The sequence below is a fragment of the Salvelinus alpinus genome, chromosome 29 (genome assembly GCF_045679555.1).
Source record: "Salvelinus alpinus chromosome 29, SLU_Salpinus.1, whole genome shotgun sequence".
Classification (NCBI taxonomy): domain Eukaryota; kingdom Metazoa; phylum Chordata; class Actinopteri; order Salmoniformes; family Salmonidae; genus Salvelinus; species Salvelinus alpinus.
The window spans coordinates 29,513,548-29,524,505 of record NC_092114.1 but is presented as its reverse complement, the minus strand read 5'-3'; the positions used below and the strand labels follow the sequence as shown (position 1 = coordinate 29,524,505).

The following is a 10,958-nucleotide window of genomic DNA, read 5'->3' as shown; positions in this document are numbered from 1 at the left end:
GAATGTCTTTGTATACTGTGTCCATGGTTGCCTGGCCAGGCTATGACCAAACTCAGAAAGCACTTGATGTCACGTGGTGTCTGGCCCCCAGGGAATCTCTAGGGCCCCTCATGTCATCACCACAGTTGGGTGTTCCCATAGAAATGATGTATATGGGTGTCCCCATTCCTTCCCTGCCTGTTATGTGAGAAATTGAGGGAGATCCTGCTTGACTGCCAGGCTGGTGGCCACCATGGGCATGTTACATAGACAGTTCCCCTCAGATTCCCCTGACTGTCACGTGGCAGTGTGACAGCTTCATGTGACTCATAAATACCATGGTAAATGGTACTTACTGTGTAGGCCACATTTACCATGGTATTTACTGTGTAGGCCACATTTACCATGGTATTTACTGTGTAGGCCACATTTACCATGGTATTTACTGTGTAGGCCACATGGCAAATGTGGGCTCCTGATTACATTATGTAGGCTACCTGTAGGAAACTTGTGTGAGCAGACACATAGTAACAGAAAAGTATTTAGTATAGGGTATTTTCAAATGTGGACCAATGTGATCGGCTACAATTCAAGTATGCAACACTGAAAGAGCAATATTTTGACAATTATTTCTACCCTGGACTCATTGAAGTGTTATGCAGATTGAGGGTGGTGACTGGGGCCACAAATCAAATTGTATTCCTCACATGCTTCGTAAACAACAGGTGTAGACTAACAGTGAAATGCACCTACAGTTTGTCTTAACTTAACAACTCTCCATTTAGTTTTACGAGAATACAATACAATGAAAATGTCTGATGACGTATTACAAGTTGATTGAATTAGTCAGAAGAACCCAACAGACAGTATGGCAATACCTACTTTCTGTCTGACCGCCGCGTGCATTCCATTCATCCCCGCGCGCGCTCCGGGTAAATACCGTCGCGGCCAATTCTTGTCTCGCAAACCCCTCCCTTACCAGCTCGAGCCCAGTCACATTCCTTTCATGTTCAATACTGAGCAGCAACAAGCAATTGCAACAATGTGAATTTCAACTTCGGATATTCGAACATCTTTGAGGCAAAAATTACAGAAGGAAGATTGGGTTGGAACGATCCGTTTAGAATGTCAACGTATGGAATTGAGAGGGGTTGTTTTTATTGCAGGTGAGAATGGAAACATATGTCGCCTGTTGCTCCGCAGTTCCGTTACACGCGCAGCACACACACACGTATGTATAGAATAATTTTCATGCTGGCTTTCCACCTTTATTTTTCTTGTCTGATGGTTGTTGTTAGTCAGATTAAGAAACAAACAGGAAAAATAGATGAGTTGGGGTAGTCATATATCCGTTTTTGGGGTGATTTCAATATCCACCATGTTTTAAATTAATAATATTATTAAACGTTGTCATGTGACGATTCAATGTGTTGCTTCACAGCCTCATTCATGTCTTCTGATCACTCAAATATAGTTTATTGTTGGAATGTCGAATATACTGGTATTTTTCTGTTATAATAATGTTATGATAGGATGCCTGCAATAATATTGCTGTTATGTCCTTGATAAATACTTGGACATAACATAGTTCATTGGGTGTCATCTTTACATGCATGCCGCAATGAAATAGTTTAATCATGGCAGTGAGTTGTTTCCATGTAGAAAACAACAGCTGCGCTGGTCAGAAAGGGAAGCCGGGAACCCTGTAGTAGGTTACGTCGCATTCGGCCGCGGAGCTCGAGGGTAGGGTTAACCGTTGACGGTTGAGCCCAGGAGTGCGCTATAGGAAGGAATTCACCTTGGTGACGAGCAGGCTCACACAGCAGGGTGTCCTTTTCTTTAGTGTTCATATGAAAATTGTTTAGCAGATACACACTCATTATATCATATCAAAACTCATACTATATAATAACATCTTGTAATATCAGAATGATCATATATAACCGATAAACAAAAGGCATACATTTAGACCTATAGGCCTACCTAAAAAAAAGTGTACAAATCTGTGTAGGCTTGGCTACTCAAAAATCCGATTCTTTACCATGGGGCATGGTTTATTTGTTTGGGAAATGCCATGCCATTTATAACACTTGCAGACTATTGTCTTTGAGGAATAGCTTGGCTATTATTTGCTCAGGCCCATTTCTATGGTAATTCGAAATCCCTAAATGCATCAAGACTATTTGCATAAATGGTTCATCCTTAATAATAATGTTGATTTGATTAACACAAACTGTATCAAGTGATGTGGGGCTATATGCTTCATGAAAACATAGTAGGCTAGTCCACTGTAGATCTAAGTCTATGTCCCAAATTGCACCCTATTCCCTATGTAGTGCACTACGGCTCTGGTCAAACGCAGTGCACTATGTATGTAATAGGGTGCCATTTGGGATGCTGAGATGCACACCACATCTTTGTTGAATTTCATAAATATGGCCTTGACAGGAACATGTAACTTAAGTAAGAGAATGGCTATATCCTATGATAAATGATAGAAATCGTGTCATGGTTGTGTCAAAAAACATTTAAACTCTGTCTAATCACTCTGCCTCTTAATACAATGATGGTGTACATCAAGTTGCTCTTATAACTGTGTAGTAACACTACAGTAACACCATTGATGTTACATAGTATTCTAGTAATTGTTTTGTAAATGCATAGTAATGGAACAATTGACATTATTTATTCTCTGACTTTATGGTGGGGTCATATCAAAGAGCTATTTCATTGAACTCTTGACCATTCATTCATCTTCAGGCTAATGCTTCCTGGCTGACAGTGTTTTGCAATGGATGGCTTCAATATCACTTAACCTAAAAGAGTTATAGCTGTATTTATTTTTCTTTACTTCATGATTCATCCTTACTGCCATGTTGAGATTTGTCATAAGAATTAGCTTTACCTGTAAGCTTTGGTTGACATCAGTGGAAGTCACAGCTAAGCTCTTACAAAGAGAGAAAAAACATGGGGGAGAAAATTATTGAGCAGCCACTACATAGCCTACGTGCTATTTCCAAAGCCCATGCATGATTGTAGTTGATTGGGAGCCCATCCCAGTTCTAGAGTGCCTGCTAAATTGTGATTGCAGACCAATTTAGTTGCATTTGAAAATCAGATTTTTGTAAAGGATGGCTCTTTTTACAGTAATGTTAAAGGTTGTATTATTCTCTATCCCCAATCCACTCTCCGGCATTTACCCCTTAAAATCATATGATGACAGATATTTACTTAACAAAAATCAAAGTTAACATTGATGACATGATACAGATGTAGGATCTTAATTTGATCACTCTGTTGTTGCTGAGAATTTTCGTGCACAGTAGGAAATGCATACTTGTAGTGTATAAAACTTGTATAAACTTGTAGGTTTAAAAAGGCTTATAAAGTTTGTAATTTCGACTTTAAACTGTCAGACTTGATTTACCCTAACGAAAAATTTATTATCCCCTACAAGAAATGTAAATTATTATCCACATAAATTATTATCCACATGTAGCAAACTGGCTCAAATTAAGATCCTACATCTGTAATTGGTCAGAGTTTCAAAATTGTCTAAACCGTACTGCTAAACAATATGGTCATATAAAGACTGCAGGTAGAATGTAAGGACTTTATTCAATTTATGAATGTTTTAATGGTTCCACTGAATCTGAATGACAGGGCAATCATGTCCTTCTTGATTTGTGAAAAGAAAATTGAAGTGGTGGCAAAAATAGAAATTGTTGCAGCCTCGCAGCTGAGGCTGTATGCTAGTTGTTAGTGGACTGTGGACACACAACATTTACAGTACATATCAATTAACGTTTGGCCAATTATAGAATTCAAAGGCGCCCATTTCAACCTGTATGTGAAAAACCTTTGACACTGCAGTGTGACCAGAGACGGAAGAGGGCTAGCAGCTGAATTCAGCCAGGTCATTACTGTGAAATATCTGTTGGGTATGATGGTATGACTTCAGTCAGTTAGTCATTGGACTTGAAAGGCCTCAAAGCTCACACACTCCCAGTGACACATAGCCTACATTCTCCCCTCTAAGGGCCTCTGAAGATGATGCATTCAAAATCCCTCGTCACCGCGGATACCAACTGTCACTTGTGTTGCTTTGCCATTTTTCTACTTGCGGATGGTGGATGACATGCCTGCATGCAATTCAACGTTTTGTCAGTTGGCGTTTGAACCTAGACACACTTAAGGGAGGCTGGGCCTCAGACAACACAGATGCTTCCCTCCCTGAAATGGATAAATAAACATAAATTCTATTCTATTTTAGTCTCTCTGTCATATCTTTGAGCTGTGCCTGGTGCTCCCAGGGGAGACTGGGCCTCAGACAGTCAACTAAGATTCTTCCCTTTCTAAATCTCTCTCCATCTCTCTCTCTATCATCCTCATAGGATCTAGTGAACAACACAAGCTGTAGGGAGATAGGGCCACTCCCTCACACTAGGTTATTATTATTTCTATAGTTTTTAGTATCTATTTTTTCCCAGATATGGGGAGATGCCCATATCCATTAACAATCACTGTATTCTAGAGCGTTCTACAATTCCTCCCTTCAAGCTGCTGGGCAGTATAGTAAAGTTGTGTATAATCAGAATTGATTGTATGTCTAAGTGGATACATTTTTCAGGATCTTATCCTGTTCGAACTCGGTAATGAATGTGTTTTATCAGTACCTCAGGGAGATCTGACAGACACACACTTTTATAATTGAATAGGGCTGTATTGTACAGTTGACTTACAGACTACAGGATAGATAGGCTTTCAATATGGGGAAAATACAGCTATGGCTGAATAAAGGTGCCTAGCATTTTTATGATTGAATAGTGCTGTATTGTACAGTTGGGTTAATGTAGAGTTCCTGTACTGTAAGTGAATTCCAGACATTCACCCTGTGCGGTGTCTTCCCCATGTGATGTTCTGCAGACAAGGATCTGTTTTGAGAAGGTGACAATACACAGTGTGACAGAGGGAGAATGAGGGGGGGCATGATATAACCAGCCTGCTGCACTCCACTGTACTTAACACTTATCACACAATGGCTGAGTCCCTATCACACAATGTATGTGTCCCAAATGGCACCCTATTCCCTATGGGACCTGGTAAAAAGTAGTGCACACATAGAGAATAGGGTACCATTTGGAATGCAGGCAATGTGTTGTTGTTATCCACAGTACGCAAGCTTACAATAGAGCAGGTGTATGTTTTTTTTACTAACAATACCGATCATGTCATGAATGGGAACGCAAGTAAACATTGATTCCATTGTCCACTCTAACTTCCCATTACTGTGCACTTACCATATTCTTACTCTTACACAGATAATAAAATGTACATGTCACAACAAGCAATGTATATGTTTGACAAATCGTCATTGTGAATTTGAATCTGTTCTTAAAACGCTTTCCTGCAGTCAAATGACTAAATCGCCCTGCTAGTGGCCTCATGGGTGGAATGTTCATATTTCTCAGAATTTCATAATTATAATTTTTTTTAAATATATATTCAACGGCGAAAATCCGGTGTTTCTATGTCAAACGGTTTTGTTATATTTCAGTCTTCTGTAATGTATATAAAGTGTAATATTGGGATGCAAACTCAAAATGTAATACATTTCAACTCTATATCTGAAATTATGCAGGGGCCTTCTTTTTTTAATCCCATAACCATGTGTGTGAGGTTTATACTTTGGTTTCAAAGTAGATTTGTTTAAGACTACCAAGAAACACTGTGTGACCTTGATTTAGCCCACTGCAGTAAAAGGTTAATTGACTAAATACACAACATAGTTGTAGCCTAGTGGTTAGATTCTAGTGGTTAGAGTCTAGTGGTTAGAGCATTGGGCCAGTAACCGAAAGGTTGCTAGATCAAATCCCTGAGCTGACAAGGTAAAAATCTGTCGTTCTGCCCCTGAACAAGGCAGTTAACCCACTGTTCCTAGGCCGTCATTGTAAATAAGAATTTGTTCTTAACTAGCATGCCTGGTTAAATAAAAATAGTTTGTAGCTTGCTAGTGTTTGATTCACAGGTCTATCCTTATTGCCACGTCTCAGTAAAGAATGTGTTCTTTTAAGGACAGTGATTCGTCTAACCTAGCTTAATCAATCAAATGTATTTATAAAGTCCTTTTTACATCAGCAGTTGTCACAAAGTGCTTATACAGAAACAGAGCCTAAAATCCCAGAGAGCAAGAAATGCAGATGTAGAAGCACGGTGGCTACTGTAGGAATTCCTCCCTAGAAAGGCAGGAACCTAGGACGAAATCTAGAGAGTTACCAGGCTCTGAGGGGTAGCCAGTCCTCTTCTGGCTTTGCCAGGTGGAGATTAGAAGATTATCTTCTGGCCAATACATTGCCATTAAGGCCAGATTGTTCTTCAATATGTTCAAACATTTATAGATGACCAACAGGGTGAAATAATAGTCACAGTGGTTATAGAGGGTGCAACAGATCAGCACCTTAACCTTATCGTGTAGCCTAGCATGTCATAAATAGAACAAGTCGTGCAATATTGTTTCTATCAATAACAGTGAAATGATGATGATGTGTATACAACAGAGTAAATCAATGGTTTATTTTCACTTACACACCGTGGTGCTCCTGTTTTGTCTTTTTGACTACAGCAAAAACCAAAAGGTCCACACTAAAAAAGTTGTTCAAAATACTTATAGTCCTTCATTAAGCAGTTTTATATTTTTTAATGCTTCTATCTGTTTTTATTTCAGCATGAGTTCAACTGGTGGCAGGTCCTGTTAGACCTGAACAGACCGTGAGTGTGTTGGTGGAGGCTCATCAGTCTCCAGTATGGAGTGTTTGGTATGAGCCGTGGCCGGTCTGTTGGTCCTTGGGCCGGTCCAGTGGTGTGGTGTCCCTGTCCCTTGGCGGGATGCTGAGGGCTGGTGGTCCCCACCAGTATGACTCCCCTGGACCTGTGGCTGTCCCGCTCCATCCCCATGTGCCTGCTCCTCCAGAGCCTGGTCCTCATGGCCCTGTGCTTCCCCTCCGCCTCCATGTGTCCCAAGGGCTGCGTCTGCCAGCGGGCCCGACCCGACCCGGGCCTCCACCTCGGCCCGGGGCCCCTGGGGCTCTTCCTTGGCCTCAATGTCACCTGTACCGGGTCCCGGCTCAAAGAGATCCCCCCGGACTTGCCTCCAGACACCGCCGTGCTCCGCCTCGACCACAACCAGATCATGGCCGTCCCCGACCATGCCTTCCGGGGCCTGAGGCTGCTGCGGGAGCTCAACCTGTCCCACAACGCTGTGGAGACGCTGGAGGAGGGTGCCTTCAGTGGCGTGGAGGCCACACTGCAGGTCCTCGACCTCTCACACAACCGCATCACTAGCGTGCACAAGGATGCATTCGCCCGGCTCAAAGCGCGGGTCCTGGTGGATGACAACCCCTGGCACTGTGACTGCACCCTGCAGCAGGCACTGGGCGGCATGGCCCACAACCACGAGGCGGCTGCACGCGTCCTCTGCCGGAGCTCCGAGCTCCAGGAGCAGGAGGGCCGCCATTTCCTGGCGGTGGACACGGACCTGTGTAACCTGGCCAAGAGGACCACGGACTACGCAATGCTGGTGACGATGTTCGGCTGGTTCGCCATGGTCATCTCCTACGTGGTGTATTACGTACGGCAGAACCAGGAGGATGCCCGGCGACACTTGGAGTACCTTAAGTCGCTGCCCAGCAAGCCTGTGAAGCCCAACGAGGTGGAGGACATCAGTACTGTGGTGTAACAGGACATCATCACTACTAGACACTATAGGACATCAGTACTCCAGTGTGACATCCCTGTAGTGAGAACTGACATCACTATAGTGAGAACTGACTGTATACAATATAATTAGATTGCCTAATTAGTTCTAGAATTAGAATGACTAATTGATTCTAATTCTATGCATGAACAGCAGAAGTTCAGAACTAAACCCGGAGATATAGGACCCATATTTCAAGATGGATGTAACGTCTTCTGTTGTGAAAATGTTTTTTTGATGTACTCAAAAGAAATCATGATAGATTAAACCTGGATCCTTGCGTTTGAAGCTTCACACCCAATATGTGTTAATTACAAAGGTAAACACTGAGAAAGCCCAATTTTTAAAGAAGAGAAATGCTTAAACGTTAGTGTTTGTCTGCAGATGTCAATCTAAAGTCAAGCATTTTGGAATGCACAGTGTACATGTGCATAGACAACAGCAGTTAGTTCAGATCACAGTAACAGAAGGGTAAAGTCTATAGGGATCTGTTCTGAGATTGTTTTGAAAATCTGAATCTCAGGTTTAAATTTTGATAGGCTGATAAGTATTTTTTTAGAGCAAAATCTAGAGAAATGGTTTTTGGACAACATTTTTGTAAGGTAATGATAACAGGCCTTTGATCTAGAGAGTGTTCTGTGCTTGTGCATCCAACTGCCTACTTTGTTTAATTTAATTTGAATAAATAACAGGCCCCAAACATCAATCATGAAACTTACCTTTACTTTCCAAATGTGAAATAATTAGAATCAATGATTTGTTAAAATGATCATGACATCACCAATGTTGAAAAACTACTGATGTGCTGTAAAAATACTAAACATTTCTTCCTTAATTTTGTCAGGTCCCTGTACTGTATGTTCTTGTTGTCTTGAAATGACAAAGTTGATTCATTGCATCTTAGTAGATTTGTGATGGTCAGATAACGTAGCACAATGGTTTGGGGTAGATATCAAATCAAATGACTCCCAAAAGAGTCGGTAGATTTAAGTGATTCGTATGTGTGTCATGTGATTTACCAGTACCCTAGTAGTGTCCAAGTTCTCAAGTCCTGAGAACCAACAAGCGTTTTGTGTTACATGTTAACACAACACATACACAACAACACCCAAAAACAATACTGTGCATTTGGCTTTTCCACAAAACTCATTTGCTAAGATTTTTAATGACTCAGTCTATGCTTCCTGAAATAGAATACATATTCATATTCAAAGAAATGTGTTTCACACAAAGATTCCTTTCTCAGCCAAAGTGGAGAAATACTCAGTGTCCCAAATGGGACCCTATTCCCTACATATAGCCCTATGGGCCCTGGTGGAAAGTAATGCACTATGTAGAGAATAGGGTACAATTTGGGACACACCCACAGAGTCACAAACCTGTCGATGGGAAGACTGTAATAATTTCAACACAAACATCCCCTTTCTGTTCAGCCCCCATGCTGCGTTCAGAATGCAGATAGATGCATGCATCATTTACCTTGCCTTTAATAACACTGTGTGTAGAGTTCTATCCCCAGCAATGTGAGAAGAGAAAATTGCAGCTGTCATTCGTTTAAATGGCTTTCACTTGCATCACAGTGACATGGGTTCACTAAAACATCCCATAGAGAGAAAGATGGAGAGAGAAGGGAGGGGGAGGGCAGGGCAGGGCAGAGAGGGAGAGGGATAGAAAGTGAGAGAGAAAGCGAGAGAGAGAAGGAGAGAGGATAGATAGGTGGGCAAAGGAGCGATATGGGCAGGAGAGTGAGAGAATGAAAAAAGTAAAAGCTTCTTTCCATATTCAATGTGGTTAAGAAATTATGTATTATGTACAAGGAATGTTTACACAGTTTAGATTTTCCCCCCAGTGCTACAAGGTGGCCAGTTCATTTGGAAGGATTTGATGATATGATGAGCACAGGTAGTTACAACAGGTTGTAGTTACAACAGGTTGTATTTACGACAGGTTGTATTTACGACAGGTTGTATTTACGACAGGTTGTTACAACAGGTTGGAGTTACAACAGGTTGTTACAACAGGTAATAGTAACAACAGGTAGTAGTTACAACAGGTAGTAGTTACAATAGGTAGTAGTTACAAAAGGTTGTTACAACAGGTTGTAGTTACAGCAGGTAGTAGTTACAACAGGTAGTAGTTACAAAAGGTTGTTACAACAGGTTGTAGTTACAGCAGGTTGTAGTTAAAACAAGTCGTTACAACAGGTAGTAGTTGCAACAGGTTGATAGACAAGTAGGCCTAGTCACAACACACGTTTATCAAACTAAATGTAAATAGGTACATTGTTGTTGTGTGCGAGAAGGAATTTGAAATCCATTTAATAAATTGTTGTATTTGAATGTTGTGCTACTGTACAGCCTTTTGCGCTGTCTTGTCCTGCAGAGCAGAGGCCATGAGTTCATGTCTCATGTATTTGTAATGGGTTTAGGAGAGGAGACTTTTTCTTTCAATGCATGTACCCATACCGCAAATGAAAAAAAGCACAGTGTAGCCAAGCCAAGGACTCTGGAAGAATATTTAAATAAGTGCCTGAAAAACTTCTCTCACATTTTCTGTTTCTCATTTTAACCAAATAATTTCACATTCAGAATTGTTTTCTGGACATGAATGAAAAAAGCACTGCGCTTCACAGTCAAAGGTTTCTGTGTTTTGGAATCCTTTCATGTCCAGCATAGTGTATACAGAACCAACACAAAGGAGACATTAACTCTGTATGGTTTGTCTTTGAAAGAGCTGATAGAAATGAAATGGACGTTGATATCCTAGTTTCCCACCATCTAAATAAAGAAGCAAAAACGTGAAAGTAGCATAAAACAGAGAGAATGTGGTTGTTGTTTTCTCTGCCTGTCCATTTTCTTTTTCTTTTTTTAGACGGACAAAACATTGTCTGATGCTTTGTGATAAAACTCAAGACCAAGCACTGATACAACCATCCACACGTTGTAAAGGCATGTCATTAAAGGAAATAAAGGAAATATGGACACTCGTGATTTATTTGAATTTAGCTTTGGATGGTCATGATGATTGTTGTAGCCTTCTACCCAATACTAGGCATCAGGAGTAGAGAGGGCACCCATATGCCCGTGAAGTCCAGTCAACTTTATTTAAAGTGTATTGTCACAAGTTTTCAATACACTTTACAGAGGGACCTTTGCCATACGCTGATAACATTGTCACACAACATGCAACCTACTGTGCTGTATCAATCACTTGTTCACGTTTTAGC

The 10,958-nt window shown here is 41.0% G+C and overlaps 1 protein-coding gene across 2 annotated transcripts; it reads left to right on the top strand.

The window, feature by feature from the left end:
• The first annotated feature begins 925 nt into the window (after positions 1 to 925).
• LOC139558404 (leucine-rich repeat-containing protein 3B-like) lies at positions 926 to 10,718 on the top strand. 2 transcript variants are annotated; one of them, XM_071373511.1, is made up of 2 exons: positions 926 to 1,145; positions 6,704 to 10,718. In XM_071373511.1, exon 2 carries the CDS (start codon positions 6,893 to 6,895, stop codon positions 7,712 to 7,714), a length of 822 nt encoding a protein of 273 aa, XP_071229612.1. In that variant the 5' UTR covers positions 926 to 1,145; positions 6,704 to 6,892; the 3' UTR covers positions 7,715 to 10,718. The 2 variants fall into 2 exon arrangements, with proteins under 2 accessions (XP_071229612.1, XP_071229613.1); XM_071373512.1 differs by having other exon boundaries at positions 926 to 1,210.
• Positions 10,719 to 10,958: the final 240 nt, after the last annotated feature.

Bases quoted from the DNA above. Each gene is read 5' to 3' on its own strand.
- LOC139558404 (XM_071373511.1), top strand. From the start codon at position 6,893: ATGACTCCCCTGGACCTGTGGCTGTCCCGCTCCATCCCCATGTGCCTG.